At 39.4% G+C, this 27,842-nt stretch overlaps 1 protein-coding gene across 3 annotated transcripts in view; it reads left to right on the top strand.

Moving 5' to 3' along the window:
* Nucleotides 1-503: 503 nt before the first annotated feature.
* Nucleotides 504-27,842, top strand: part of tanc1a (tetratricopeptide repeat, ankyrin repeat and coiled-coil containing 1a) — a 115,243-nt gene continuing 87,904 nt past the window's right edge. For 2 of the 3 annotated variants that reach the window (XM_052025217.1, XM_052025382.1), the window contains exons 1-3: nucleotides 504-628; nucleotides 21,797-21,883; nucleotides 26,038-26,121. In XM_052025217.1, the coding sequence (XP_051881177.1) occupies nucleotides 21,823-21,883; nucleotides 26,038-26,121 (145 nt within the window). In that variant the 5' untranslated portion in view covers nucleotides 504-628; nucleotides 21,797-21,822. Of the gene's footprint in view, nucleotides 629-21,796; nucleotides 21,884-26,037; nucleotides 26,122-27,842 lie in introns of those variants that run through there. The other variant, XM_052025300.1, reaches the window with a different exon arrangement.

The following is a 27,842-nucleotide window of genomic DNA, read 5'->3' as shown; positions in this document are numbered from 1 at the left end:
AACTGCACTCCAAGTGGGATTTTGGCAAAACTGTATACTAGCTTTGCATTTTTGTCCTGTAACATCCTTTGCCTTCCTAAGTGCTTGCATGCTGTACGGTTAATTTGTGCCTCAGATCCCTCTACACTCAAATATACAACCTCACAGTTTCCCACAAAATGATCCATGTCCACTCTCTTGACTCCTCTCGTAATCCGCCCATGTCCTTTTGCCTGAAATGGCCATCTTTTTAGTTGCTGCTGACGATCTGGGTACCACTTCATTGTTCAGGTGACTTAAAGTGACTTTGTCTCGCAGTCTGTGAGGCAGTATGTAACCTGTTCGGTGGGTTCCCTTTTAGTGGGCGAGCCCGAAATAAGATTGACGGTCTAGAGACCAGTTATCCGGTGGAGAAGGTGTATGGGGAATTGCAGACTGTAGGAGTGAGCCAGTGAGGAACAGGGAGAAGAGGCGGGACCTGAATTTCCATTCCAATGACCTCATTGGTATCTGTGGGAGGAGAGTGGCTCTCGGCTGGGTCGTAATGTGGCGAAGGGCGACTGAAAAATAGGAAAGTTCCATCCCGAGTCGATGAGTTTTAAAGTTTAGCCCGGGAGATCCCGCTATCCTTTTACCGCCAGTCTCCTCGGTAAGTCGGAAGGGTTTTTTTAAAAAACACATTTCATTCCCCGAACTTTTCCCGACTCAGTTGCGTGGGAGGATCACGGATCCTCAATGTCGGCGAGTTGAAAGCGGCACTGGGCCGAATGGAGTCGGGGTCCGTTGCCGCGGCGGCGCTTCTGGAAAGTTCTGGAAAAGTTGCGGGGCCCGGGAGCGTTGGTCCCGGGTCCGCGAGGCAGGTCGCCCGCTGCTTGGTGGGTGGGGGAAGGGAAGCTATGCACGGTTGGTGTGTCACTGGCTGGAAAGGGCAGGGTGCGGACTGGCTGGCGAGCTGCAACTGCGACGACTTGTTGCTGAGTCGCTGGGAACGCCCTGACCACCAAAAAGAACTAGTTTGTTTGATGTGGATGTCGACGGACGGGTGTGAAGCAGACGATCCCAATCGCTCAAGCAGCTGTATGTTGTTTTTAACCGCCCTCGCTCTCTCTTGTGTGTGTCACTTACTTAGAGTTAAATCAAAAAAGGCCTCAATTTAAATTCTAGGTTACATTTTTTTTAAAAGCTTGTAATTAATGTCAACAGATTTTTCTTTTAAAAACCGTTCAGAGGACGGGCTACAATGTTAAAAGTAGTGAAAAACAACTCGAGATGCAGAGTTTTGAGTAAATTGCAAGCAGATTCTGCAAATGTGGACCGTTCAAATTATGATTATAGTTCTGAGCCGATTACTTACATCCTTTCAGAAATACTTAGTTACTCAAATGGGTGGGCATTACCAAATGTAACCATTCAAAAATTAAACTGGAGTAAATCTTTAATCACAGAGGTGCATAATTTTATGGTGTCATAACATTTTTAACATAGTGAAGCATACAGAGTCTGAAAAGACCTTCCTGGTCTGAAAGTATAAGTGCTATCGATGACTTCTTTCCTAGTCTGCATTGTTCACCTTTATTCACAGACCCTCATTTTGTGTTTTGTTTGTTTTAAAATAACTTTTACTTAAAACATAAAACACTGAAATTTAAAATATTATCCTCCTTGATCAAAATGCACTCCAGTCCTGTGTTGCCCACCATTCCCGGAAGGTTTCTACTGATCCAATGGACACTGCAAACCTGTGTGCTTCCTATACTCCCTCTGGGCACGAAGCTAACTTCAGAAGATGATGGGTGGTCGTCCCCAATGACCTGCTGCCTGTTCTGTGAATGGCCACCTTGGCCAGGCCCAATGAGGAAATCCTCTGACTGCTCCACTTCTGACCAATCTCCATGTGAGACCATATCAAAGGTCTTACTGAAATCTATGTTGTCTATATCAACTACACTGCCTTCATCGATATACTATGATATATCAGCCAGCTCTATCATGGAGACAACTCTCCCCACCATCAAGGGCATCTTCAAGAGGTGGTGCCTCAAGGAGGTGGCATCCATCAGTAAGGACTCTCGCCATCTGGGACATGTCCTCTTCTCAGTACTACCATCGGGGAGGAGGTACAAGAGCCTGAAGGCCCACACTCAACGATTTAGGAACAGCTTCTTCCCCTCTGCCATCAGTTTTCTGAATGGCCTATGAACACTACCTTGCCATTCCTTTTTTAGAACATAGAACACTACAGCACAGTACAGATCCTTCGGCCCACAATGTTGTGCCGACATTTTCTCCTGCTCTAAGATCTATCTAACCCTTCCCTCCCACATAGCCCCCTATTTTTCTATCATTCATGTGGCTATCTAAGAGTCTCTTAAATGTCCCTAATGTATCTGCCCCCCACAACCCCTGCAGGCAGTGCGTTCCACGCACCCACCACTCTCTGTAAAAAAAAAAACCTGACATCCCCCTTATACCTTCCTCCAATCACAAAATTATTTCCCCTTGTGTTAGCCATTGTCGCACTGGGAAAAAGTCTCTGACTGTCCATTTGATCTATGCCTCTCATCTTGTACACCTCTATCAAGTCACCTCTCATCCTCCTCCTCTCCAAAGAGAAAAGCCCTAGCTTGCTCAACCTATCCTCATAAGACATGCTCTCCAATCCAGCAACATCCTGGTAAATCTCCTCTGCACCCTCTCTAAAGCTTCCACATCCTTTCTTTAATGAGGTGACCAGAACTGAACACAATACTCCAAGTGTGGTCTGACCAGAGTTCTATAGAGCTGCAACATCACCTCACAGCTCTTGAACTCAATACCCTGACTAATGAAGGCCAACACTCCATATGCCTTCTTAACAACCCTATCGACCTGTGTGGCAACCTTGAGGGATCTATGGACGTGGACCCCAAGATTCCTCTGTTCCTCCACACTGCTAAGAGTCCTGCCATTAACCTTGTATTCTGCCTTCAAATTCGACCTCCCGAAGTGTATCACTTCACACTTATCAGGGTTGAACTCCATCTGCCACTTCTCAGCCCAGCTCTGCATTCTATCGATATCCTGTTATAATCTACAGCAACCTTCTACGCTATCCACAACACCACCAACCTTTGTATCATCAGCAAACTTACTAACCCACCCTTCCGCATCCTCATCCAAGCCATTTTTATTGCACTATTTATTTTGTAATTTATGGTAACTTTATGTCTTCGCATTGTACTGCTGCCGCAAAACAACACATTTCGCGTCGTATAAGGCACTGATTCTGATTCTGATTCTATGTTATCTCTTTGGAAAAATTCAGTCAAATGGGCCAGACAGGTTTTCCTGCTAACAAAATCATACTGACTCTCTTTCATTCCTGCTCCTCAAAATTGTTTCCGATAACTTCCTTACCACTGACGTTAGACTTGGTCTATAATTACCTGGCTTATTCCTGCTGCCTTTCTTGAATAAAGGTATCAGATTTGCTGACCTGCAGTCATTTGGCATCTCACCTTGGCCAGCAAAGATTTAAACATCTGCTTTTTGATTAGTCTTGATTTTCTCTCTTAAAATGTTGGTTGTTATCTTTTGTCACTACCACAAGTTATTTCGTTGCCATCGATCCATCAGCTATCTTTCCAATATTTTTGTGTTGTGCCAGTTTATTTATATCTTTTATGTTTGTGTTTATTCAGTTCAGCTTTTGAACCTGTCACTCTAGATTGCACACCTACTTGACTTGAAAATAGGTCCTTTGTCACTAAAATGTAACCTGAATTTTCCTACCTAGCACCATCATGGTAACAGCGACACACGTGGGCTGCAGTGGTTCAAGTAGAACCACCTTACTGGACACCCCATCTTAACAGTCAGGGATATGCAGTTTGGCTTTGTTGGCTACACTGGCAACCAATAATAAAAAGCTCCTTGCTTATATCCCATTGATATTTTTTGCTTTGATATCTTCAGTTTTGATTATCTCAAATGCTATCATGGCTGACCACTCTCCATAAGTTCATTCAAACAAGACCATGTTCCATTATATGTCAAACCATGCATAACCATCAATTTCATGTCACCAACCAATATATTGAGGTCTGTTTCCCAAAGTTTCAAATATTAAAAGCATTTAATTTTCTGTTTGTAACACTGTTTTGCCTTTCATTGCCTTGTTATCCATTCAGCTTTCACTCTTTAAATTGAAAATGAATTAAATCCAAAACCTCCAGATCGTTTTCTATTATTATTGTTTGTACTACCCCAACCATAATTTTATACGGTGTGCAAAATTATTTATTCAGAATGAGCACTTCAGACTGGCATTTCTGTCACATGTCAGCACTTGGTTTAAGGTTAAGTACAGTGCCCACAATTCGTAAATGGTATTGCTCTAAAATGATAGCCAGCATTATACATTAAACAAGTAACTCTCCTCTTTTGCTGTCGGTGTTTATCCTGCAGCCAACATGAAAACAGTGACCACACTTCAAAGGTAATTAATTGATTATGAAAAGTGTTTTGTGTTCTGAAGAGTTACAATTTTGGCATACATTTTAAAACAGTGGAACTTGACTAGCTTGACAATGGTCATGCTGTTAATACTCTAACATGCACAAAAGAGCATCTTTTGGCTTAGTGAGTTATGCTGTGGGAATGTACTAAATGGATATTAACAAGTAACACTTGCAGTAGTTTTGGCTGCTCCCTGCTTCTTCCAGCTGTTGCTCCTGTACATTTACTTTCTTACTCTTTCTGCCATCCTCCCACCACACCAATGCCTCTTCGGCAAAACCTCTTAAGATAGTAAAAACAGTATTGCGCTTTAAAAGATCTTTTTGAGCTGTCACCAAAGATATTATTTTGATTTTTTTGCAGTGGGTTTTTACAAACTGCTTAATCAGTTATTTTTAAACATTTGTTAAAGCATGGAGCAGTGTCTTAGTTTTTTTTTAGTTTATCAAAGCTTTACGTCAGCCATTTCTTGCGCTTGATTTGTTCAACCTCACACCTCAAGCCTTAGCATTATATTTTATGGGGCCCTGTGTTTTGGATTGGGTTGACATTTTGCTACATCGTTTTCAGCAGATCGAACATAAGCCAGTAGTACATAATTCTGTCCAGTGACAAATGAGTTTTGAGGAATTCCTGAAGGTATATAGTCTCACTTCTGACTGCCTAATTGTCTGTATCACTTTTAAACACTGGAATACATGAAAGCAATCTTAATTAAAATGTACATTGTTTGTACTTGCCCATTGCAGTGTTCCTTTCCTTTCAGATGAATAGAATTAATGTTTCTTTATCTGGTCGTACCTGGCATAAGTTCAATAGGAAGATCCCTTGGCTTAACTGTTTTTGTACTGAGAGTTTGTGGATGACTCAAAGACCTACAATTCAGTCCATTTAATCTTTCCTTGCCATGTTTTTAACCCAGTTTTTAGCCAGTTCTTATGTTCTTTCAACCTCAGCCTATTTCCAATGACCATGAATCACCTATGAAGATCCAGAACTGTCATTGTAGGTCCTGGCCTGATCCATGATCTAAGCTTGGACTGGGATTGATCCCCAAGAACAGACTGGGTTATAATTTGGTGGACTTGCTTTTCCCATATCTAGGGACTTCCACTCAAACTTTACTTTTCCCACATCAGAAGCCTTCTTCTCAGTCTTGATGCACTTCTCCTTCTTGATTTCAAACGTCAGGACCCAGCATTATTTGTACACTAAGTGTGTGCTAATTATTTTTCTGGGAACCAAAAAAAGGGATTAAAAATTATCATGGGATAGACCAGTTGTGTTTTAATTTTGTTGAATCCCATATTGTTGAGGCCTGTTATCTAGAATTGTAGAAGTATTCAGCACATTGTGGCTGAAATTCAGTCTCATTTCCTGTTCTTAGTCCACAGCCTTATGACATATCAAATGCTTATCCAAATATTCTGTAAATGGTTCTGCTCATACCATTCTGTCATAGATCAAGTTTCAGATATTAGTTATCTTCTGGGTGGAAAAAAATTCCTTTGATTCTCCTGTAATCCTTCTATTACCTCAAATCTATACCATAGTTATTGATCCCTGTGCCAAGGGAAATAGTTTATCAAGAAACTTTCACATCTCTTGAAATTCTTTTACACTTCTGTTAAACTTCTCTTTAACCTTAGCCTAACTAGTCTTTCTTCGAGGGCAAAATTCTTCAGAACTACAAACATTCACATAAATTACCTTCTTTAATGAAATCGTATTCTTTCTTTTAACATGGTGACCAGAAGTGTTATGGGTTAACCATGTTCTGTATTATTCTAGCATGACCTTTCTACTTTCATGTACACTCAGTATTCATTCTTAACCATTGTGTATTGCTTGTCTCACTTGCTTCAGGAATCTATAGATAATGCCCTTCTAGTCTTGGATCATCTTTTACTGTGTGCTCCTCTGTCTCTTTCTCCCTCTCCCAAACAAAGAACTTCAAACTTCTATGGACAGAATTCCATTTGTCAATTTATTGCATACTTGGCCAATCTGTTGATATCATCCTCTAGTCTTCGGTTCCTTCCTTGCAACCAAATTTGTATTTGCTCTTCTGTTATGGTAGAACCTTTAATTCTGCCTTTGCCACACACATTTGTTTGATTTTTAAATACTTTTTCTTCTCTATCGTAGAAGTTGTTTACTTTCTGCTTTTGTTATTTTTATCTGCTTATATCCTCATTGGCATGGTACAACTCTGCTAGTGACCAACTGACATTTATGTGTGCTTGTACAGTGAGAGATTTGGAAAAATAGCTTAAAGCTGAATTCTATTGTATGATGGATGATCTTAGTGAGGAAATGAAAAGGCATGAGAAGAATGTGCAACTAGCTAAAATTGACAAAAGCAAAAGTCCATACAAGGAAAAAAGGCAAAATGAGGGAGAGAAGAAAGTGCAAAAAGTATTTGCATGAATCCTGTAGTTGATATTTTCTTCCTTCACTTTCAGTACAGGCCATCCCTTGGTTCTGTTTATATAGGTGTCCAAAAGTTAATCTTGCCTGTAAGTTGGGATGTACACGAAAATCACTCATGGTCATTGTACCTCCACAGTATTGTATAAGTGGCATCAAAAGCACATAAGAATTACTAAAGGTGGAGAAAGGAGGAAATTAATTCTGCTGCTTGTAGGAATGAATATGTACATACATTGGGCTTTTGAATTTAATAATATTATGGGAGCTCATTCGTATTTAGGGGTGTCAGTAAGTCGGGCATTGTTAAATCAGGGATGGTCTGTATAGGAGTGAAAAAAGTTCCATAAAAGCAATGTCAGAAACTGGGCACCTTAAGATAAGATATCTTTATTAGCCACATGCACATCACAACACAGTGAAATGTGTCTTCTTGTGTAGAGTATCTGGGGGCAGCCCGCAAGTGTCGCCATGCTTCCGGCGCAGACGTAGCACGCCCATAACTTCCTAACCCGTACGTCTTTGGAATGTGGGAGGAAACAGGAGCACTTGGAGGAAACCCACGCAGACACTGGGAGAACATAAAAACTCCTTACAAACAGCGGCAGGAATTGAACCTGTTCGCTGGCGCTGCATTACACTATTACGCTGCTACACTACCGTGCCTGCCCCTACACTTGTCAATGCAATAGTCCAACTTAGACCACAAACAGATGCAGCAGTAATCTTGTCAATAAAGAATATGTTAGATATTGGGGAAGGTGCTTGATTTGGATGGGGAAAGTTGCGCATATTCTTCGAAACAAAAGTACAGAAAAACTCCAATAATCCACGCACTTAGAGCTTTGGTGCCAGACCCTCAGATTTTCCAGACCATCCAATGTTAATCCTGTAAATACCCCTAAACACTTTTAATTAATTTCTTTTAATACATAATATAACAAATTTTTGATGAATCAGATGAGTTTGAAGAGCACAGGAAATCAAATCCATTGAGTTTGAAGGAGAGCAGCAAATAGGGCAACCGTGAGTTTAAAAGGAGTGCTGTGGATGGGGGCCCCAGAGGTTTAAAAGGAGTGCGGGAAATATCAGCTGGTGAGTAGATACTGAACTTGGGATTTCTGAAAACTTGGATAGCAGATTATCAGTATTTTTCTGTATTGCTGAGACTGTTTTCATATGATTTTTGGGTGAATGAATTTATGTTAAATAAGGTGTAGAAAGCAGAATAAAATGAGGGGAAAAATTTGTGGAAATTAGCTGACTTCTTGCTGATAATGCATCCAAATAGGATCCTTCTGTTTTGTCCTTGTGTTTTGTTATGATGCAGAATATTTTAGTAGGCACAAAAAGCCACTTGGAAAATGATGTACAATGTCACACACAAAAATATAGCTTTGTTATATAAAATAGCTTTAATATTTTCCATTAATACTTGAACCAGAATCTCTTTATAGTTTTGCACTGGAGGTTTTAAAAATTGACAATTAGGAGAAAGGGCTGCTTGATTCATTGGAATGAGTATTCATACAGAAGCCCAAGACCTTAACTTAGCACCAGATTAATTTCGAATAAATCAGAAAGCAAGCCTGTATATAAAGATAATAGTAATCTTGAATTCATAAAGGCTGAACTTGCCAGGACAGTTGAAATTTTCAAGTCTGAGATCAATTAATTTGTGTCTTGGTATCATATTAAAGAATGTTGAACAAAAGTAGGTAAATGGCGTTGATGTACACATCATTCATGATCTAATTGAATGGCAGAGTAAGCTCGGAGGGCAGAATGGCACATCTGTATTCTATTGCTCTGTGGATTATGAAGCTGTGTAATTCACTTCTAATAATATCACCAATGAAGATCAAATTGGATAGGTGGAAAATAAAACCCTGCATTTTTCTGATGGCTTCCACAATCTTCAGACTACCCCAAAACACTGCACAGTTAATGAAGTATCTTTTGTGGTTTAGTAAATACGAAGGCTATTTACATTGCAAGGTTGCACAAATAATAACTGATAATAATGAGTTGATCTGATTTTAGATGTTGGTTGAGGGATAAGCCAAGCTAGGAATGGGAATTCCTACAGTTTAAAGAGGATAAGAAATGGATTACATAGAAGGAAAATGAGTCACTATTTATGATGATATTTGGGTCCTTTCGTTATCTAGACAGCTTGAATTGAATCCATCTGACACAGTTAACTGTCTTAACTCTAAAATGGCAGTCTTCACGAGAACTTTGCGGTTTCATATTTCAGCCCAGGCGAATAAGAAGGTGGTTTTAATATATTTTATATCGAAACTGTCAAAGTTTCCGTCTTTATTCAAATAATGGATATTGCATTTTTCAGCTATTTCCATAAATTTGAAAAATTCTTTGAACCTATTAACCACAACATAGAAGATAAACCAACTTCACCTTCCGTAAGACATGGGAGCAGAATTAGGCCATTTAGCCCTTTGAGTCTACTCTGCCATTTGATCATGGCTGATTTATTTTTCCCTTCCCACCCCTAACAAAAAGTTGTGCTATTCTATTACTTTACAATCCTCTATTACTCCAGTGAATTTTCATGTCCAAAAGATTAATTTTATAGTGGAATGTCCAGGACATGGCTTAACTATTGTAGAAATTTGTCACGTTTTGGGGTTGTATTAATGAAACTCAAAATCCTATTTGCCTTTGTTACCCCTTCCCTACCTTTTTGACTATTTCTGTCCCAGTACTCTTGAAAAGTTCATTTAGGTTCTCGTCTTCAGTTCCCAACATGGGATATACTGCTTTGTACTTCTCTGCATTTAACTATAAATGCAATCTTTGTTATTCCACATACTATTTTATGTACTCCTGTCTTCTTCCTCAGTTCTTCATGCACACGCATACAATAATAATGCAAAAGAAATCTTCATGCAAGCATTTTGTTTTGTCTCTAAGGAACTTAGATTCTCCTTAATTTGTATAATCAAACTCTTTAAACCTATAAATATAAAATCAGCTCCTAATATAGAACTGTTGGCATAATATAACCTATATTTTGCCAAAACACGTTCATCTGTCACTTATATTACCATCTTAACGAGGCCACTACTCCTTTAGTACCAGGGGAATATCATAATTTTATCAGTGGTTTCTGAATATCTCTGTAAACAATTCCACTGTATTTCCTTTATTCAGTCAGTTTTGTTACAAAAAAATACATTGGTGAATGTTTTCTTGCTTTCATGGATTCTAATGATTCTTCACTTGATGTAGTCTCTCTGTTAGCTGGTTTCTTGTGCAAAGGTCTATGTGTATAGGCATTCTGGTTGGATGGAAGGAAGATTGGGGAGTGGGTTCATTTTTCATGTGCTGAGACCTGTCTGATCACCCCTTGAGATTGTCTGTATTACTGACCTTGATCCTTGGCGTGCAAAGAGTTTTGGGCTCACCTGTTGTTCTTCACCTTTTTGAAATGCATCCCTATAATGTTGCTGTCATACTTGTAGAGGGCAGAATATTATGTGATCAATAGTTTCATTAGTCACATTTTGCAGAACTCCTGAAATGCCACTTGTGCACCAAGTGCAGTTTGGATTTAATTTAGAACCTCCCATGTATTATATAAGGTCAAAACCAGAAGACTTAATTGTTGGGTTGAAACTTGATGTTCATTCCAGATGGTAGTTTCCTCCATGCTGCTATACTACTGTGTCCTATTATAACTTGTACACGTCTCCCAGAAACCATGCTGGACTAAGTGAGATTCTTTAAACCTCTAAGAATAGGGAGGTCTAGTTTGTTTTTCATGAAACAGCCTCTTGTGTTAACAATATCCTGGAAAACAACATTGACTAGGAACAGTTACTATTAATATGGTGTAGATTCTATGGCTCCAGTGAAATGATACATTGCAGAATTTAACATTTTTTATGATGTGTGCATTGCTGGCAGGGCTGGTATTTATTGCCAATCCCTAACTTCCTTGTGAAGCTGGTGGTGAGCCATCTTTGTCAAACAGCTACAGTCTGTAAATGTACTCGTATAATGTTGTTGAGTGAGCATTCCAGGATTTCGACTGAACAATGAGAGAAAGAATGATAAAATATTTTGATGTCTGAGTTGGAAGGCAAAATGCAGATAGACCCATGTGGCACCTGCCGTTATTGGTAGAGACATGGGTTCGTGAGGGGCTGTTGGAGTAGGCTAGGTGAGTAAGTGGCATACTTTGTAACCACAGCAGTAGAAGAAATGAACGTTTAGAGTTTTGCACAAGATCCCAGTGCTTTGTCCTGGATGGTGTTGAGTTTCTGTTGTTGGAGCTGCACTCATCCGATAGGCAGAGAGTATTCCTTTGGGGTCTTGTCTTGTGCGTTGGGAATGGTTAAACGCTTTGGGAAGCAAAACAACAGCATACCGAGTCTCTGACCTGCTCTTGTAGCTATAGCATTTACAGTAAAACTCTGATAATCTGATATTCCTCCTGTTAATACCTGAACACTTTCAATTTTTTAGATGTTACACAGCTATAATAAATTCACTGTAAAATAATAAATTTTCCACAAACATAGTGTATTTAAAGTGAGCATATAAATGGGGCCCCAGCAAGTTTAAAAAGTGTGTGATAACTAGGATCCCGGTGAGTGCTGAACAATCAGGATTTCTAAACAGTTGGATAGCAGATTATCAGAGTTTTATTGTCTGTTAGTCCAGATGAGTTTCTGCTCCATGGTGGCAGCTCCCAAGATGTTGATGGTAGAAGACTCATTGAAGTGATGCCAGTGAATTGCAGTGTAGGCAAGTGCACTCTGTCTTGTCAGTAATGGTCCTTGCCTGGCACTTTTGTGGTACATTTATTACTTGCTATTTAACAGTCCATGGCCAATCATTGTCCATGTTTTGTTGTCTGAAGTACTCCATTTTCTGAGGAGTTGTGGATTGAATTAAAGATTTCTCGTCAACAATGAACAGGTATATTTCTCATTAGTGATGGGAGGAAGGTCAATGATGAAGCAGCTGAAGATAGTTGGGCCTGATAGGCAGCCTTGTGGAACTTCAGTAATGAGGTCTTGCAGTGATTCACCTCCAGAAATCACAACAATCCTCCTTTTGTGTGATATTTGACATCAGCCATTGGAATGTTTTCCTGCAAATGTCCATTACCTTTGTTTTCACTAGTGCTTTTTGAAGTTGCACTCAATTAAATGCTTGCTTGATGTGGAAGGTAGTCACTTTCAGCTCCACACTGAATCTGTAGGTTATAGATTATAGTGGAACACAGAAGTCCACACTACCTTGTGGATATGCTGCCATATCTGTTCTATCCCAGGATAATAGCAGCACTGCACATGGTGATGGGCAGTATCCTAATGTGAAGATGGATCTTTTCTCCACAAGGACTGTGCACTGGTCATCTTATCAGTATAATCGTGAGCAGATGTATCTGCAACAAGATCATGTTGGCTTACTCACTGTCTGCTGTACGCTGGTTTGGCAGTTTTGATCCTGTATTCTTGGCCAGCTTAGTCAATCATGGTGTCATCAAGCCATTCTTTGTAATAGACGCTGAAGTTCCTATCCGGAGTACCTTTTGTATTCTTGCTACAATCAGTGCTTCTTTTAAGTGTTCAATAACGGAGCAGTACTGACTCACCAGCTGAGGGAGGATGTTAGGTGGTAATCGATGTTTCTTTGTCCACATTTGACCTAATATTATGGGGGTTCAAGGGGACTGGAGTCAATGTTGAAGACTCTTAGGGCTGCTTGCATCTGGTAGAATTTTGATTGATGTGCAAGATATTTGATTGGGTCTTAATTGGGTTGTTGGACCAGCTGTCCCAGTTTAGACACCAGTCCCCAGCCTTTCATGAGAAAAACAGGAAGTAATGTTTCCTCTTCCGAATATGGCATCTAGGTCTGTGATGGGTGGTTTGCCCAGTTTTTTCCATTTTCCCTTTTGACAGTGTGGTTATGACAACTGAGTGGTTTACGAAGGGAATTCAGGTAGCAGTTAAGAGTATACCACATTTCTGTGGTTTGGAATCACACTTCGGTCATATCGGATAAGGATGAAGGATTCCCATCCCTGAATGATTTTAGGCTACTGTGGAGGTTTTTATAATGATCTGGTATTTTTGTGTTAACTAACTATATTTTTAGAAAAAAATACAGATTATTCAAATTTTACAGCTGCTGTGGCAGGATTTCAACTCTAAGCCATTAATCACTAAAAAAAATCACACTTTTTTTTAATGAGTGCTAACAGCTCAGACAAGTGCATGGCACTTGTCTGTTGAAAGGACCGATGCTGTGATATTAGTGTGGAGCACTCCCGTTGTGACACCCTGTGTTGACATCTCTTGGTCTGGTTTTTATAATTTTTAGCCAACTCTTGACTTTAGTTTTTTTTTAAAAAAGATCTTTAAGAGAAAAAGCGTAATGGAATATCACATATAGTCAGGAAGAGTTGAATGGTGTTGTAATTTACTTTGCAAAACATGTTGTTGAGATGTAACCATACTTAGTGATTCAGGTGAAATCCTGAGGTGATGTATTTGATTGGTTCCTGCAACATTGCAGAAATACTTTGTCATATGGGGTGGCACAAGTCCAGTGACCTAGTTTCTGACCTTGGATGCTCTCTGTGTAGAGTTTTCACATTCCCCCTGTCATCTGTGGGTTTCTCCCAGGTGCTCTCCCAAAGATGAGTTGATAGATTAATTTGCTGCTCTAGATTGCTCTCAGAGTGGGTGGGCAGCAGGAGAATTGACATGTAGGGTTGATGGGAATTGATGGGCATGTATAAGGGTATACTTTGGGATTATAGACAAATAAGTGGGGGAATGTTTCTGAAGGGCCAGCAGAACCTTGATGGGCCAAATGTCTCTTTCTCCATCTTGGCAAATCTAACATTGGTATGTATTCAATCTCTTTGAAGCCTTTACATATCTGGTTTGTGCTAGGTTACGGGGACGTCCAATTTTCCTTGTAGGGGTAGCAGGCATATCACCAAAATAAATGTTTAAGGGAATTGCAACAAGAATACTTTCTTGCAAGAGGTTGTCATTTATAGTCTTTAGTCTGCTTACTTTGTCTTGGAGATAGCCATGTAGCTGTCCATTGCCAAGAATTGGCCACAAAAGGTGGAGTAGCCAGGAGAAGGTGAGATAAAATTGTATGCTGTTGAAAAATTAATCAATGCAGTCCTGGTTTTAAGGTCGTATTGGAAGTCAGCATCAGTGTTCATGGTGGAGTACGCATTTGGTTATAGCAGTGTGGCGTAAAAAGGGCTTGTTCTCAGTGTATTGACATCTTTGCAATTTGGCTAATGCTTTGGAGGGTGAGCTGTGCCAGTAGCTTGTAAGCTGTACAAACGCTGATAACTATCTATATTTTTCAGGATTGCTGTCAGGTTTCCCCAGTGTCAGTAGAGTAATAACCGTTGATTCGCACCGGATTTGATTTCTATACTTCATTTTTGCATATAGGTGTAAAAGACATTTTGGAGTCATTGGTCAGAGATGGTAAGAGAAGTCAGAAGAGACTTTCTCTGCTGTTTATCTTGTAGTCAGACCAGTTGTGTGTTCCTTGGTGGAGAGACTGAAAGTTTGGAGGATTCTGGGAAAGTGGCAGAATTGAGGCCATCTGATGTTCGCAGTATGCTTTGTGCAGGTGTCCAGTTTGACCTGTGGGTTCACAGGAGGAGGTTCTCATACTGAAAAATGTATGTCCTTGTGTATTTAGACAGAATATTTTCTCGTGATTGTGATGAGAACTGCTGCAAAGCAGTCTGGCTCCTTTATTGTTAGGGAGGGATTCATTGAATATTTTTTTTTCTTTTAGCCTCATTCATGAACGTGGGGCTGTCTCCTATGCCTACTTTAAACCTAGCCACCTGTTATGACTGGGAGTTTGATCACAATGGTTATAATCCAGTTTTGATTGTGAAGACTAGAAGTACCAAGGCATGCTTTTTTTTTGCCTTTGACCTGGATTTCCTATTCCCAAATAATTGCATTTGGCCCTCGAGACCTTTTGCATTTATTTGGCAGATCATTGTCTTGAGGCCTAATCTAAGAATGAAAGATCTTTCTTAAGTTGTAGCTTTTCTTGTTTTGAATTTTCAGTTAGCAAGGTGGGACATAAGCATACCATCTTTCACCCCTTTTTTGTGTTGAAAACACTAAATAGTTCATTTCAGATTGCAATTTGAATTTTCTTGATATGGCCTCAATTGAGATGCAAGTGTTTAATTTGCCAGATCCATCACCTGAATTGTTGAACACCAGGTATTGACATGGTTGACCAAGTTGGTCAAATGTAGGAAGGATAGAGGAAGCAGCGTTTTCTTTATCTTTTTCAACTCTGTGTAAACCCATGGTCATGTGTATTCTAGCTTGATAGAACCCCTCTCAGTAATGAGCAAGAGGATGGATTCCAGAGTTACTCACTATTTCAGAATTGGATGCCAGGGCCAGGTAAGGCAGATCGAACTTGGACAAGAATTTTTTTAACTTTTTCACTTTTCCTTGACTAGCATTATCATGTTTGCCATCTTGCAGGTATGCAGTGTTTGCAGTTCAAAAGCAGGCCATCAAGTCCAACAAGTCTGTGCTGGTAATTATGTTACCACCCAGAAGAAGACATCATCAGCAATTCTCTTCAATGGCACTTAGTTACCAATAACCTGCTTACTGATGCTCAGTTTGGGTTCTGGCTCCAGACTTCATTACCCTCTAGAACAGAGGGACCTTGGAGTACAGGTACATGGTTCCCAGAAGGTGGCATCACAGGTAGACAAGGTGGCGAAGAAGGTGTTTGGCACACTGGCCTTCATCAGTAAGGGCATTGTGTATAGGAGCTGAGGCGTCACGTTGCAGATGTACCAAGATGTTGGCAAGGCCATAAGTCAGAGTATCGTGTACATTTTTGGTTAACCTGTTATAGAAAAGACATCATTAAACTGGAAAGAGTGAAAAGAAAATTTACGAGAATGTTACTGGGACTCAAGGACCTGAGTAATAAGGAGAGGATTGGCAGATTAGGATTTTATTCCTTGGAAAGTAGGAGACTGAGGGTGGACCTTATAGAGATGTATAAAATCATGAGGGGTACAGATAGGGTGAATGCACAGGGTCTTTTTCCCAGGGAAAGGGAACCAAAAACTAGAGGGCATAGGTTTAAGTTGAGAGGGGAAGGATTTAAAAGGGATCTGAGGGGCAGCTTCTTCATGCAGAGGGTAGTGTGTATATTGAATGAGCTTCTAGAGGAAGTGGTTGAGGTAGGAACAATAACTTTTAAAGGATATTTGGGCAGGTACATGGGAAAGGTTTAGAGGGATATGAGTCTAATGCAGGAAAATGGGACTAGCTTAGATGGGCATCTTGGTCGACATGAATGAGTTGGGCTGAAGGGCCTGTATCTGTGCTGTGTTACTGTATGACTCGATGACACCCTAATTCCAAACATTAACAAAAGGGATGAATCACTGTCTTTGGCATCTAAACAGCATTTGGGTAAGCCCTAGTTAAATTGAAGTCAGTGCACAGTGTAGGTATTTGTAGGTAGGTGGCTAGAACACCTCAATGGAATTGTGATTGTCCCTGGCATGTTTTACAGGAATTCATCTTGCATCCTACAGTCTTTAGTTGCATCATCAAAATGTTGTCTTCAGCATAAAGTCAGAAGCGTGGAGGTTTGTATAGTGTTCATTTTCAATTGTAGTTCCTCAAATAATGAAACAGTCCATGCCTGGAAGGCCTAGATTGAATTAGGCTATAACTGATGAGCAACATTCACATGAAGCAAGTGTTGGGCAGAAGCCATTTTGTACAAGAAATAATTCAGAATTCAACTGCCTCCCTTAAAATTTACCTCCATTGCACCCTCCCTTGCCCCACCCCTACCATGGGGTGATGTCACCATTGACCAGAAGCTTAACCTCTCTTGCTTCCTTCAATGTGATAGTAACCAGACTTCAGAAATACCTTAACAGGCTGTAAAGGATTTTGAGACATTCTGGGCCTTGAAAGGAGCTGTATAAACCAATCCTTCAGTAAAATTCATTGTGCATAATGTTGCATAAACTAAGGCAAATTATGCTGTCTGACTTTATTGAATTATTTGAAAAATCATAAAGATCACCTACTGAGTTAGATTCATCTTGGTTTTCAGAAAAATGTCTTGAGAAGTACTGTACAAATAATTTGACGGAGGTGATAAGGAATGCAAAATTAGGACCACTACGGCCAAATGACTGCTGAAGTATTTGGATGGCAGAAAATATGAGTTAGGACTCCAAAAGTATGGATGATGGTTAGTGTAGAAATTGAATGTTGCAATTTGAGGATAAACATCAGGTTGTGACATACAGTAAAATTTCCATAATTGAATTATTTTGATAAGGTAATGGATAGCGTTGATAAGGTTAATGCAGTTGATGTTTATGTGAACTTCCAGAGGTTATTAATAAGGTGTTGTAGTTGAAGAATGGTATAAAAGCAACATTGATAGCATGGACACAGGTGGCTAAGTAACAAACAAGAGTGTCATAGTGATGGATGTTTCTTGCATTGGAGGAGGGTGAATAGAACATACCCCTGGGATCACTGGGTCATTGCCATTTTTTTCCATGTTGATGGCCTAAACTTGTGGTCACAAGCCACAATTTCTAAATGTGTTGATGATGCAATACTTAATATTGTAAACAGTGAAGAGGATAGTACTAAATTACAACAGGATATAAGCAGGCCGTAGGTAGTCCAGATCTCAGAAGCATATAGAAGGGTAGAGACTTGCATTGTGAATGGTAGGGCACTGAGGTGTGTGGTAGAACAAAAGGACCTGGGAATACAGATCCATAATTCCTTGAAAGTGGCATCACAGGTAGATAGGATCATAAAGAGAGCTTTTAGCACATTGGCCTTCATAAATTTGGGCATTTAGTACAGGAGTTGGGGTGCTATGTTGATGTTAGTGAGGCCAAACTGTGTGCTGTTCTGGTCACTTACCTACAGGAAAGATATCAATAAGCTTGAAAGAGTGCAGAGAAAATTTACACAGATGTTGACGGGATTTCAGGATTTGAGTTATAGGGAAAGGTTGATTAGATTAGGACTTTATTCCCTGGATCGCAGGGGAATGAGGGGAGATCTTATAGAGGTATACAAAATTATGAGGGATATAGATAGGATGAATGTATGCAGGCTTTTTCCCCTCAGGTTGGGTGAGACTAGGTCTAGGGGTCATAGGTTTAGGGTGAAAGGTGAAATATTTAAAGGGAATCTGGGGGGAACTACTTCATTCAGAGGGTGGTGCAAGTACGGAATGAGCTGCCAGCGGAAGTGGTGGATGCAGGTTGAGAGAAGTTTGGATAGGTGCATGGATGAGAGATGTATGGAGGGCTATGGTCTGGGTGCAGGTAGGTGGTACTAGGCAGAAAACCAGGCCAGCATTGACTAGATGGGCCGAAGGGCCTGTTTCTGTGCTGTAGTGCTCTATGACTCTATTGGTGCTAAGCCACTAAAGGTGTCCTGCATTACGGGGGGGGGGGGGGGGGGGGGTGGAAGAGTTGTGTTCCTAGAAAATGGTCCCTATTGTGATTTTTCCGATTGGATTCAAAATTGGTTTGTCCATAGAAGACAGAGGGTAGTGGTGGATGGTTGTTACTTTGGTAACTCTGAGTTCACAAATCACTACCCTAAAATTTGAGATACAGAATAAAATCCGCTCTCAAGGAATTTATGTGGAGAAAAAAGTGTATCAATAAACACAAAATTTATTTTTTTTTCAACTTGCATTTCTTGACACATGCAGGTGATGTGGACCATTTTCTAGCAAAGCAAACTTGGCTTGGCCCAATGGCAGGACTTTTAGCAACATTGATGTACAGAGGGATCTTGGGGTGTGAGTCCGTAGCTTCATTAAAGTTGCCACATGAGTAGATAGGGTGGTAAAGAAGGCATACGCCATACTTTCCTTCATCAGTGGCATTGAGAATAAAAGTTCGCAAGTCATGTTGCAGCTGTGTAAAACTGGTTAGGCTGCATTTGAAGTATGGTGTGCGGTTTTGGTTGCTGCATTGCAGGAAGGATGTGGAGGCTTTGGAGAGGATATAGAAGAGGTTCATCAGAATGTTGCCTGGATTAAAGAGTATTAATTATAAGGAGATTTTGGACAAACTTGGATTGTTTTCTCTGGAGCATTGGAGGCTGAAAGGTGACCTGACAAAAGTTTATAAAATTATGATGGGCATAGATAGGGCAGATAGTCAGAATTTTTCCCAAGCTGGAAATGTCAACTACTAGAGGACATAGATTTAAGGTGAGTGGGAGAAAATATAAAGGAGATGTGCAAGGCAAGTTTGTTTTTACAGAGAGCGATAGGTGCCTGGAATGTGCTACCGGGGGGGTAATGGAAGCAGATATGATAGCAACATTTAAGAGGCATTTAGATAGGCGCATGAACAGGCTGGGAATGGAGGGATATAGACCATGTGCAGGCAGATGGATTTGTTTAAATTGGCGTCATGGTCGGCACGGACATAGTGGGCCAAAGGGCCTGGTCCTGTGCCGTATTATTCTATGTTCTATATTTACACACTACTCCACATGCCAAAGCCTTTTACAAATTAGTAATATGTTCTTTACTCTGTGCTCCAAACCCCTTGCAATAAAGGTCATGTTTCTATTTGGCTTCATAATTGCTGGATTAGAATACATTCAGCAGCTCAGAATTTGGGTTTGAGACATTGTGGACCATTAGCGGCAGAGAACTTTATTCCACTATAATCTGCAGTCAGCATAACCCTTGCTTTACTATTTCACTAAAGCAGCAGAGCAAATCTGATTCAGTAAAGTGCAGAAAGGTATGCCAGTAGCAGGTGCCCCAGTAATGTGTAAATAATAAAGTGCTTTTCTTATATCGCTGCATCATGGGGTTACTTGGATGGCACCAGCAGCAGCAGTGTGGAGTAAAGCCGAGTTATTTCAAAACGCCTATAGGTCTACCATGTTGTCTTGGTGATGAGTAATTAAACAGCTACCAGGAGGAAGCTGGAGCGTTTGCAACAACTTTCACCAGAACTGTAGACTGGATGATCCATTTCCACCTCAGCTTGGGGTTCCCTTCATCACTGAATCCAGCCTTCATTAAACTCAATCTGTAATGTCAACAAAGGGCCAAGACCACTGGACACGACATTTAACTTTAGTGCTGTAGACATGTTTCAAAATTAACCATGCCTTAAGTTAAATATTCTAGTGCATCTAAAACATTGGCATCTATCTGACAAGGTGGAAAATTGCTCAGGTATTTTCGGTGCACAGAAAAACAGGATAAATCCAATTCAGCTAAATATACATCATCAGTGTATTCCTGATTATCAGCAAAGTGATAGAAAGGGTCATTGACAGTGCTATCAATAACCTCCATGCTGCCTTGATCCAAAGAGGGACGAAAGAGTGAATCTCAGAAGTGAGGAAGGAGGAACAGTCTTTGAGGTCAAAGCTGTATTTGACTGCATCATCAAGGACCTTAACAAAATTGAAATTAGTAGGAGTATAGGGGAAAATACGCCACTGACTACAGTCCTACCTAGCACAAAGACTGATGGGTGTGGTTGTTGGATATCAATCATCTCCATTCCCAGGGCATCCGTGCAGTTTTTCAGGGTAGTGTCCTTGACCCAACCATCATCAAATGCTTCATCAATGGACGTGTGGTCAGTAACAGGAATGTTTGCTGATGACTGTACAATGTTATATCAGGATCTGAATAACATGCAGTGCTGAAAAGTGGCAAGTGATACTTGTGTTATATGCGTGCGTGGCAGTGGCCATCACTAATCAGGGAGTCCAACAAACTTCCTTCAACAATAAACATTCTTTCCTATCTCCTGGTTCACCAACATTAGCTTCAGAAACTCGTCTTATCCAGCTGCATAAATATTGTGACTACAAGAGCAGTATAGACTTGGACCTGCTGCAACAGCTGATTCCCTATTGCCTTTCTACCATTTCCAAAAACAATTCAGGAATGGTTCAAGTTCAAGTTTATTGTCATGGGAAAACGTACATGGTATAAATGCCATGAAAATTAGCTTTTTGCAGCAGCAGAGTATATGACAAACATAACATTAATTTAAATTAACATAAATTTTACATAACATACGACAAAATAAACATCATAACATTAGTGCAAGTTGAGAGAGAGAAAAAGAAATATAATCCGAGGTAGTGTTTGGGTTTTTCAGGTCTGTTCAAGAACCTGATGGCGGTGGGGAAGAAGCTATTGTTGAACCTTGAGGTGTGGGTCTTCAGGCTCCTATACCTCCTGCCTGATGACAGCATTGAGAAGAGGGCATGGCCTGGATGGTGGGGGTTCCTGTTGATGGATGCCACAGACATCACCTCTTGTAGATGGGGAGACGCTATACCCGAGGGATAGTATCTTCACTGTTTATCTGGGTGAGTTTTGTGTAATCCAAGATAAACTGGCCTATTTGATTGGCACCCCACCCACAACTTTACACATTCATTCACTCGCTCACTTACCCATTGACAGACAGGTCCACCCTGACTGAAGTGTATATCATCTGTTAAATGCAGTGCAACAATGTTTCTTGAACATTACCTTCTAGAACTTTTACTGTTGAGAAGGCAGCATGTCATCATCACGGTCTAAATCCTACTTAATGGCAGTATGGAAATACCTCTTCTTAGTGGTTCAAGAAGTCATTTGAATTGCATTTTCTCCAAGATTGTTATGGATAGATCATAGGTGCTATTCTAGCCATTCCTGACCATGCCCCCATGCTATAAATTGCTTTAAAGATATTTGTAGAAAATATTTAACAATCTGAGTGCATAAAATTGTCAGCCTTGTACAATTAATGCTTACCTTATTATTACAGACAAAAGAGTTCAGGAAGTTTCTACAATGTTCAAAGCTGTTTTGAAAAAAAGTCGTGAAGGTGGAAAAGGGAGCAAGAAAGATTTTGGTATGTAATGGGATTTTTTTTACTTGGTTAAACAAGCAGGTTAATAACCCACTGAACAGAGCACTTTCTATAAAGCTTGGGCAGTGCAACTTTAATGTGAACTCAGTCCAAGGAAATTAACTCCTGCCCATCTTTAAAGTGAGAGAACAAATTGAAAAAATAATTAAATACAGGCAAGATTCTAGATTTTATAAATAGGTGCAGAATCAAGAAAAGTCAGAAGTAATGCTAAAGCTTTGGTAAGGCTGCAGCTACAATGGTTCTGTTTTGGGAATATTTCAGGAAGGATATCAAAGACTTGTAGAGATGCATAGGAGATGCAGTAAAATAAAGTGATGAATGTTTTAGGCTTTGGGGATAGGCTGGAGGTTTTTTTAAAATCAGCTACTGTAAATCTTTTTAAAAAAAAAGGCCAGATTTTAATATTTACAACTTGGACAGAAATTTACAACTATCAGCAAAGAAATGCAGAATAAAGATTTTTTTTCTTTTGAGGGTCATGTTGTACAATGCTTTAGAAATATGTTGGAATAAGAATCTGCAATCACTTTTTAAAAAGGAAAGGAAAAAGGTAATTACATGGAATGTAGTAGTACATAAAATTTGTAGCACAGCAGTGAACTATTCAACCCAACTGGTCAACTCTAGTGTTTATGCTCCCCATATCTGCATCTGATAAAGGAAAAGTTCAGAAGGCTGCTGGTCCAAGGTAAGGAATTAGAAGTGGGTGGAAATCTTCATGACCTGTTTAAAAACATAACAGACCAATGTCAGTGTTATAAATTTCTTGTGATTCTCCAATCAGCGATAATCCTCTTGCGTGGCATGACCTCTCATCAAAATCTGCATAACTTTGTTTCATTTGGCATTAAGAATTGCTAATATAACATGGAAAATCCACTAGTGCAGCTAATGCTGCTTCAGTAAGAACAGGACATCAGATTTTTAGGGAAGAGTGTAAACAAGTTCAAGCCCATATTTGGAAATACTAAAGCTATTAGAACTGCTGGATACCAAAAATAAGTGTTATATAAAGGCACCATTCACTTTTGATGAATGCAAACCTACATAATAAATAATTAACTAAACCTAAACATTTGCACATGTAATTTCGAATATACCTTCCAAGTTCTTGTGGTAGATTCTGTAGGAATTTAACAGATCCTTCCAACATAGCTGGTTTTGAGTTTCCAGCAAGAAGTGTTGAGATACGATTTCACTATTGAGGGGTAGGTCCATGATGGAGTGGATGGAAAGAATAATTAAATGATAATAGAAGTGATGGTACAAAAAGAAAATGTGAAGGAACAAAGGATCTAGAGAAGTTGTAAATGGCAAATGCCAGAACTATTACTGGAAATGCTTTTAAATAAAAAGTATGAGTGATGATTATACTTATACAGAATTTCTTTCAATTTTGTATGTAGTACTTGCTGTTCGTACTGAATTCACCTCCACTCTGGCAATATGAATTAAAACTAGATAATCAGTCTGCGTGTCTGCCAGTCATTTGCCATGTTAAAACTTTATCCTAAATTGTTAATTTTTGAATCCTGACTGCTGTAAGGTGTCTTAAGAAATGATGAATTGCTGTTTTTGAACTTGCTTTGAGCTTCTGTGGAACACTTAGGACCCCAAGAGCATAGAGGTCAGAGTGGGAATGGGATGAAGTTTTAAGATGGCAAATGACTGGCACACCTGCAGAGTGATTATTGAGTTTTAATTTGTATCCCCAGCATGGAGGTGAATGCAGTGAGGACAGTAAATACTACGTACAAAACTGAAAGAAATTTTGCACAAGTATGTACTTTTAACTTGTTGGGAATATATGCCCCCATGAACAGAAGAAATTGAAATGAAAGGGCAGATATTTTGTATTCCCAATTTGTGTTAGGATGCTTGATGAGTAGGCTAGAGTTGGCCGAGGACATGGTCCCTTTAAAATGCTTAAAGGAAAGGAAAATTATAACTTGCTTTAATTAAATGTAAACTATAGAACAGTTTCTGTGGTGGTTTGAAAATCCATGGGGAACATCATAGAGTTAAACTTATTGTTATAACACATTTTATTAATAAAATGATAACAAAGTTGCCAAAAATCTTTACTGACACTGGTTACTGTTTTAAAAATGTTGCTCTTGCCATTCGTCTGTTTTGTACAATACTGACATAAACAGAAGATATTCAGTATTATGAAAAAAAAACAACTAATGGAGCAATTGCTTTCTATGGTAAGTTAATTAGTTACACATATTGCTGTCAATAATTAAAAACGGTGATTTAATTATTGCATACTTTTTAAATATTTGTTTAATTTTTGTACTGTTTTAGTTGGCAAATAACTAAGTGCCTGATTACACCAATTTGCGAAGTCAAATCTATGTGATTTGCAGATTTAATTACTTTTTGGGTTTTTTTTGGTTCTGAATTTCTGATATTTGCACATCTAATTGCTTGTGTAGAGTTTTTATGAACACAGTTCTATAAGTGAGGGTAATTATCCTAAATGTCAAAGAAACTTTTGACTGAATCTGGCATCAAGAAACCCAGTTAAAGCTGAAGTTGATGAGAATCTGTGACAAAACTGGCTAGAGTCTTAAATCATACCAGGATCATTGTGATTGGAGGTTGTTCATCTCGGCTCTAGACCTAGCTGCTGAGTTCCTTGGAGCAATAGCATTGGCCCAAGTATCTTCAGCTGCTATGTCAAAGATAAACCTTCTAGTATGAGGTTAGAAATAGGGTTGTTCGCTGTAGATTCCACATTGTTCAATTGATTTGTAATTACAAAACAAAATGAGGCAGCCCTTACTTGCATATAGTAAGATGGAGAGAACAATTAGGCATGAGTGGATAAATGGCACGCAACATTTATGCCATACAAGTGCCAGGCAGTAGCTATCTCTAATAAGAATGGGCTTAACCCTCTATCCTGAACCTTCAATAGGACTCCCTGAAGTGTTTCTACCAACTACAAAGCATGAGACAGGAGTGTGATGGCACACTTTCCACATGCATGACTGGTTGTGCAGTCAATAACACTTAAGCTCGAGAACATCCAGGACAGCCCATTTGATTGGTAGCACCAGGCTAAATATTCATTCTGTACAACCCATGCACTAAGGCAGCAGTGTGTACCACTTACAGAATGCTTTGCAATTGCTAGCCAAGGTTATGTCTGTACTACCTCTCAAACCCATGACCTTTGTCGTTTCAAGACACCTCGTCCTGATTTGGTATTCTTTCCACTTGCCTGGATGATTGTACCTCAGACAAGACTCAAGAAGCTCAACACCGTTGAAGTCAGAGCAGCCCATTTGATTCGCACCACATTCATAAGGCTAAATATTTAATCTCTGCACCAATGGCACACCAATAAGGCAGTTGTGCACTATCTTCAAAGTACACTTTGGTTGTATGCCAGTGCTATGTCTACAGCATATCCCAAACTCGTGACCTCTATTCACAAACTATTCTGATATGCAAACATGATGTTACTCTGTCATTGTCACTGGGCCTAAATCTTAGAACTCCCGACACAATAACAGCATGGGAGCCCGTCAGTGGAAGGTGATTGTAGAAGGCACACACTTTTGCCACTAATTCTGTGATGCACCTCATCAGAAAATCTGGTCTATAGTGCATAATATGTATTTAAAATGAGTTTTAATTTTGTTTTCATCCTTTTGAATTGCTGGCAAGGTTCAAGCATCATTCAACTTTCCAATGATAGAGGAGCAGATCACCCCCAGACAGAAAGCCATCTTCTACTGCACTTCTTGGCTGCTCCTACCTTAACCACTCTGATATTGGCCATGACCTTCTCTAACTTTTTGAAATGGTTAAAATAATTTATTAATTTCTGCTGATGTATGGAAAACTTCAGTCAATAGTGATATGTCTTTCTGCGTCACCATTTTAAAATTTACTTCGTGTAATCCTTTATATTGTTTTTTTTTAACAGGCTTTCTATTTTAAAAGATCTTAGAATTCTGCTTTATAACTTGTCACTGTGTGGGACTAATTCAGTTTTAACCTAAAGAATTACCACAAAATTCTTGTGAATTACCTTTGTAGTAACTTGTTTTATTTTAAATTCTACCCAATAATTGTCCACGCTTTTTTCCTGAAGTAATTTTCCTCTCTTTGTCTAGAGAAAATAGATGCATGTAAAATGGAACTCCGAAAAGACAAGCTTCACCTTGGTGTCGACTGTGGACAGCAGAGGCAGAAGAAGGGTAAATGATATAATGCATTTTTTTTAGTATAATTTTCTTTCAGTCTAATTACACACTTTAAAGGAAGAGTATGAGAACATACGAAATAGAAGGCGGAGAAGGACATTTGGCCCTTTGTGCCAACTCTGCTATTCAGTAAGATCATGGGTGATCTTTTATCTCAACACCACTTTCCTGCACTGTTACCATGTCTCGAGTCCTTTTAATGTTCAAAAGTCTATCTGTCTTTGTTCTGAATATACTCAGTGACAGAGCTTCAACGGTCCTCCAGCATTCCAAGGGTTCATTACCCTTCAGGTGAAGAAATTACTTTTCATTTTTGTGTTAAATGGCTAAGCCTTTATTTTGAGACTGTAAGCATTGGTTGGAGGTCCCTTAGCCAGGGAAAGCATTACTCCTGAATCCATTCCTATTGAGCCCCATAAGAATTTTCAATAAAATCTCCTCTCATTCTTCTAAATTTTAGAGAGTATTGGTCCCCTTGTTCTCTAATTTGAGACATCCAGCCCCTCCACTATTCCTGGAATCAGTCTGGCAAACTTTTGTTTCACTCCCTCTATTCCTTGGGTAGGGAGACCAGGCATAAATACAGTATTCCAAGGCTCTACAGAATTGCAGTGAGACATTTCTATTCTTGTACTCAAATCCTCTTGCAATTTGGACCACTGTATTGTTTGCCTTTCTATTTGTTTGTTGTACCTAGACACAAACATTCCTGTGAAAACTAACACTTATCAGTCTCTTATCATTTAAAAATACTCTGTTTTGCTATTTCTTTACCAAAGTGGATCATGTATTTTTCCACATAATGTTGTATCTGCTATGTCCTTGCTCGTTTACTCACTCTGTTTATATTTCCTGTACTCTCTCTACATTCTCCTCACAACCCACACAATCACCTAGCTTTGTATCATCAATAAACTTGTGTATGTTATACTTGGATGCCTCATTCAAATCATTGACATAGATTGAGAACAATTGCTGTCCTAGCATCAATCCATGCTGAATCCCACTTGTCATAGCCTCCAACCCAAGGTGGCCCATTTAATCCTACCCTTTTTCCCCCATTCTCCAATCCATAAATTGCATACATGTATAATTCCCAATCCCGCGAGCTCTAATTTTGCTTAGAAATCACCAGTAGTGGGTCCTTATTGACAGTCTTTGGGAAGTCTGAATACACTACATCCACTAGTATTCTACTCTATTCTGTTAGTTATAACCTCAGAAAACTGATTTGTCAAGCATGATTACCCTTTTGTAAATCTTATGTTGAATTGCCTAATCCTATTATTGTTTTCTAAGTGCCCCATTATTGCTTCCGTAAAAAAACATCCTAGCATTTTGCTTACCACATATGCCACTTCATTTGAAATCTTGGTTCTTCGTGATTCCCAGGAGGTTTTTAGGCACACAATTTTTTTTTTCTGTATCTTCCTTATTCCCCAATATACACAATCACGTGCAAATGTTTGGGCACCCCTGGTCAAAATTTCTGTTACTGTGAATAGTTAAGTGAGTAGAAGATGAACTGATCTCTAAAAGTCATAAAGTTAAAGATGAAACATTCTTTTCAACATTTTAAGCAAGACTAGTGTATTATTTTTGTTTTGTACAATTTTAGAGTGAAAAAAGGAAAGGAACACAATGCAAAAGTTTGGGCACCCCAAGAGATTTGAGCTCTCAGATAACTTTTACCAAGGTCTCAGATCTTCATTAGC

This window comes from Pristis pectinata, chromosome 1, assembly GCF_009764475.1.
Source record: "Pristis pectinata isolate sPriPec2 chromosome 1, sPriPec2.1.pri, whole genome shotgun sequence".
NCBI lineage: Eukaryota > Metazoa > Chordata > Chondrichthyes > Rhinopristiformes > Pristidae > Pristis > Pristis pectinata.
This window is presented reverse-complemented; position numbering and strand designations above follow the sequence as displayed.